Source organism: Penaeus chinensis, chromosome 8, assembly GCF_019202785.1.
Source record: "Penaeus chinensis breed Huanghai No. 1 chromosome 8, ASM1920278v2, whole genome shotgun sequence".
NCBI lineage: Eukaryota > Metazoa > Arthropoda > Malacostraca > Decapoda > Penaeidae > Penaeus > Penaeus chinensis.
This window is the reverse complement of record NC_061826.1, coordinates 4,116,072-4,118,571: the sequence shown is the minus strand read 5'-3', so window position 1 is coordinate 4,118,571 and position 2,500 is coordinate 4,116,072. Positions and strand designations below refer to the sequence as shown.

Below are 2,500 nucleotides of genomic sequence, written 5' to 3'. Positions count from 1 at the left end.
AGCTTGAGCCTGTGGGGAGATGAGAAGGAAAAATATACATAATTCCATCCAAGTGAGAATGAAAATGAGAAGAATTTTCATTCGAGTGAAAATAAAAAAGCGAAGAAAAGATGAAAGAAATATAGGTTTAAATGAAGACGAAGATGAGGAAAAGAAAAGGAATCTATCCAAGTGAAAATGAAAAAGTGAAGAAAAGATTTTTAAAAATATCCAAATGAAAATGATGACGAGAAAAAAAAAACTTATATATATATATATATATATATATATATATGTATGTATGTATGTATGTGTGTGTGTGTGTGTGTGTGTGTGTGTGTGTGTGTGTGAAAAAGAAAATGAATCTATCCAAGTGAAAAAGAAAGAGTATATATATATATATATATATATATATATATATATATATATATATATATATATATATGTATGTGTGTATGTGTGTGTGTGTGTGTGTGTGTGTGTGATTACCTCCGAGTGAAAATTAAAATGTGAAAAAAAGAATCTGAAGAACAGATTTTAAAAATCCACAAGAAAATGAATACGAGAGAAAAAAGAAGAAAAAAAATAATTACCTCCAAATGAAAATGAAAACGAGAAGAAAAAATAAAAATAAAAAAAAGAAGGAAAAATAAATTCCATGCAAATGAAAATGGGAAATGTCTGAGCGTATATGATGCTTTCCAAAGATTATTTCTCTCCCTCTAAGAGCGTGGGAGATTAAGGGTATAGAGGGAGGGGAGAGAGTGAGGAGGTTAAGGAGAGGGGAGAATGAGGATGTTAAGGAGAGGGGAGAGAGTGAGGAGGTTAAGGAGAGGGGAGAATGAGGATGTTAAGGAGAGGGGAGAGAGTGAGGAGGTTAAGAGAGAGGGGAGAGAGTGAGGAGGGGGAGGGCGGGTGAGGAACACAAAGGGTATAGAGGGAGGGGAGAGAGTGAGGAGGGGGAGGGCGGGGGAGGAACACAAAGGGTATAGAGGGAGGGGAGAGAGTGAGGAGGTTAAGGGAGAGGGGAGAGAGTGAGGAGGGGGAGGGCGGGTGAGGAACATAAAGGGAGGGGGGTGGGGGGAAGGGGTTATGGGGGGGATGCAGAAAGTCATTTGGGCTTAAATTACAACCGAGGCGCCGTCATCTACTCCCCAAGACATCATTACCGATGGGCTGGTAAGAGATGATGCCTCACAAATTTCTTATTTTATTCTCTTCTCTTCTTTTCTTTTTCTTTTCCTTTCAGGTCTATCGTACTTTATTTTTATTTTTTATTTTGTTTTGTTCATTTATCTAATTATCTATCCACTTGGCAAGTTGGTAGATAATAAATGCATAACTGTAATACTATACACGGAATTATATACAAGAAGTTGAATGAGGAGTAAGAGGAGGAAGAGGAGGCGAAGAAGAAGAAGAAGAAGAAGAAGAAGAAAGAAAGAAAATAAGAGGTGGTAGTAGGAATAGTAGTAGTAGTAGTAGTAGTAGTAGTAGTAGAAGAAGAAGAAGAAGAAGAAGAAGAAGATTAAGAAGAAGGAGGAGGAGGAGGAGGAGGAGGGAAGAAGAAGAAGAAAGGAAGAAAGACGTAGAAAATAAAGAAGAAGAAAAAGACGAAGAATAATACTAATAATTTTAATGAGAAGAAATAAAAACAAGGATAAGGAGAAGGAAGATGAACAAAGAAAAAAAAGGTTGAATAAAAAGAAAAGGGGAAAAAAAAATCAGCACACACAAACATAAACAGAGAAAAGATAAACATTCAGACACAGAAAGGAAGAAGAATAACTGTTGATAAAGGGAAAAAGGGGATACAAAGACCAAATACACATCAAAATCGAAAAGAGCCTCCCGCACGAACCTCAGAATATACAGAATGGTGCCGTCGGGGTGAATCCTAAGCATCACGTTGGGCACCGTGACGTACTGAAAGTCGGACTCCTTCGCGTTGGGGAAGTACACCTCGGGCTTCCACAAGAACTTGACCAGGATGGGGTCGTTGAGGTCGATGGGGCGAGTGAGGGAGTTGTTCAGGAAACGCAGCTCTAACCAGCGCTGGCGGAGGTAGAGGTCGACGGTGTAGTCCTGGAGAGAGAGAGAGTGAGAGAGTGAGGGAGGGGGATGAGGGAGGAGGAGGAGGAGGAGGAGAAGGAAGAGGAGGAAGAGGAGGAGGAGGAGGAGGAGGAAGAGGAGGAAGAGGAGGAGGAGGGGGATGGAGGAGGAGGAGGAGGAGGGGGATGGAGGAGGAGGAGGAGGATGGAGGAGGAGGAGGAGGAGAGAGAAAGAGAGAGAGAGAGAGAGTGAGGGAGGGGGAGGGGGGAGGAGGAGGAAGAGGAGGAGGAGGAGGAGGAGGAGGAGGAAGAGGAGGAGGAGAGAGAAAGAGAGCGAGAGAGAGAGAGAGAAAGAGAGAGAGAGAGAGAGAGAGAGAGAGAGAGAGAGAGAGAGAGAGAGAGAGAGAGAGAGAGAGAGAGAGGATGGAGGAGAGAGTGAGAGAAAGTGTGGGGTGTAGGAGAAAGAGGAG

General features: G+C 42.0%; 1 protein-coding gene across 1 annotated transcript in view; it reads right to left on the bottom strand.

Moving 5' to 3' along the window:
- LOC125028275 (glycine receptor subunit alpha-4-like) overlaps positions 1 to 2,500 on the bottom strand; it is a 73,290-nt gene that overhangs the window by 9,528 nt on the left and 61,262 nt on the right. Inside the window, exons 4-5 of the mRNA XM_047617713.1 lie at positions 1,841 to 2,064; positions 1 to 9 (exon numbers count right to left, since the gene is read on the bottom strand). The exon at positions 1 to 9 is cut by the window's left edge and continues 74 nt beyond it. Of these exons, the coding sequence (XP_047473669.1) occupies positions 1 to 9; positions 1,841 to 2,064 (233 nt within the window). The remainder of the gene's footprint in view (positions 10 to 1,840; positions 2,065 to 2,500) is intronic.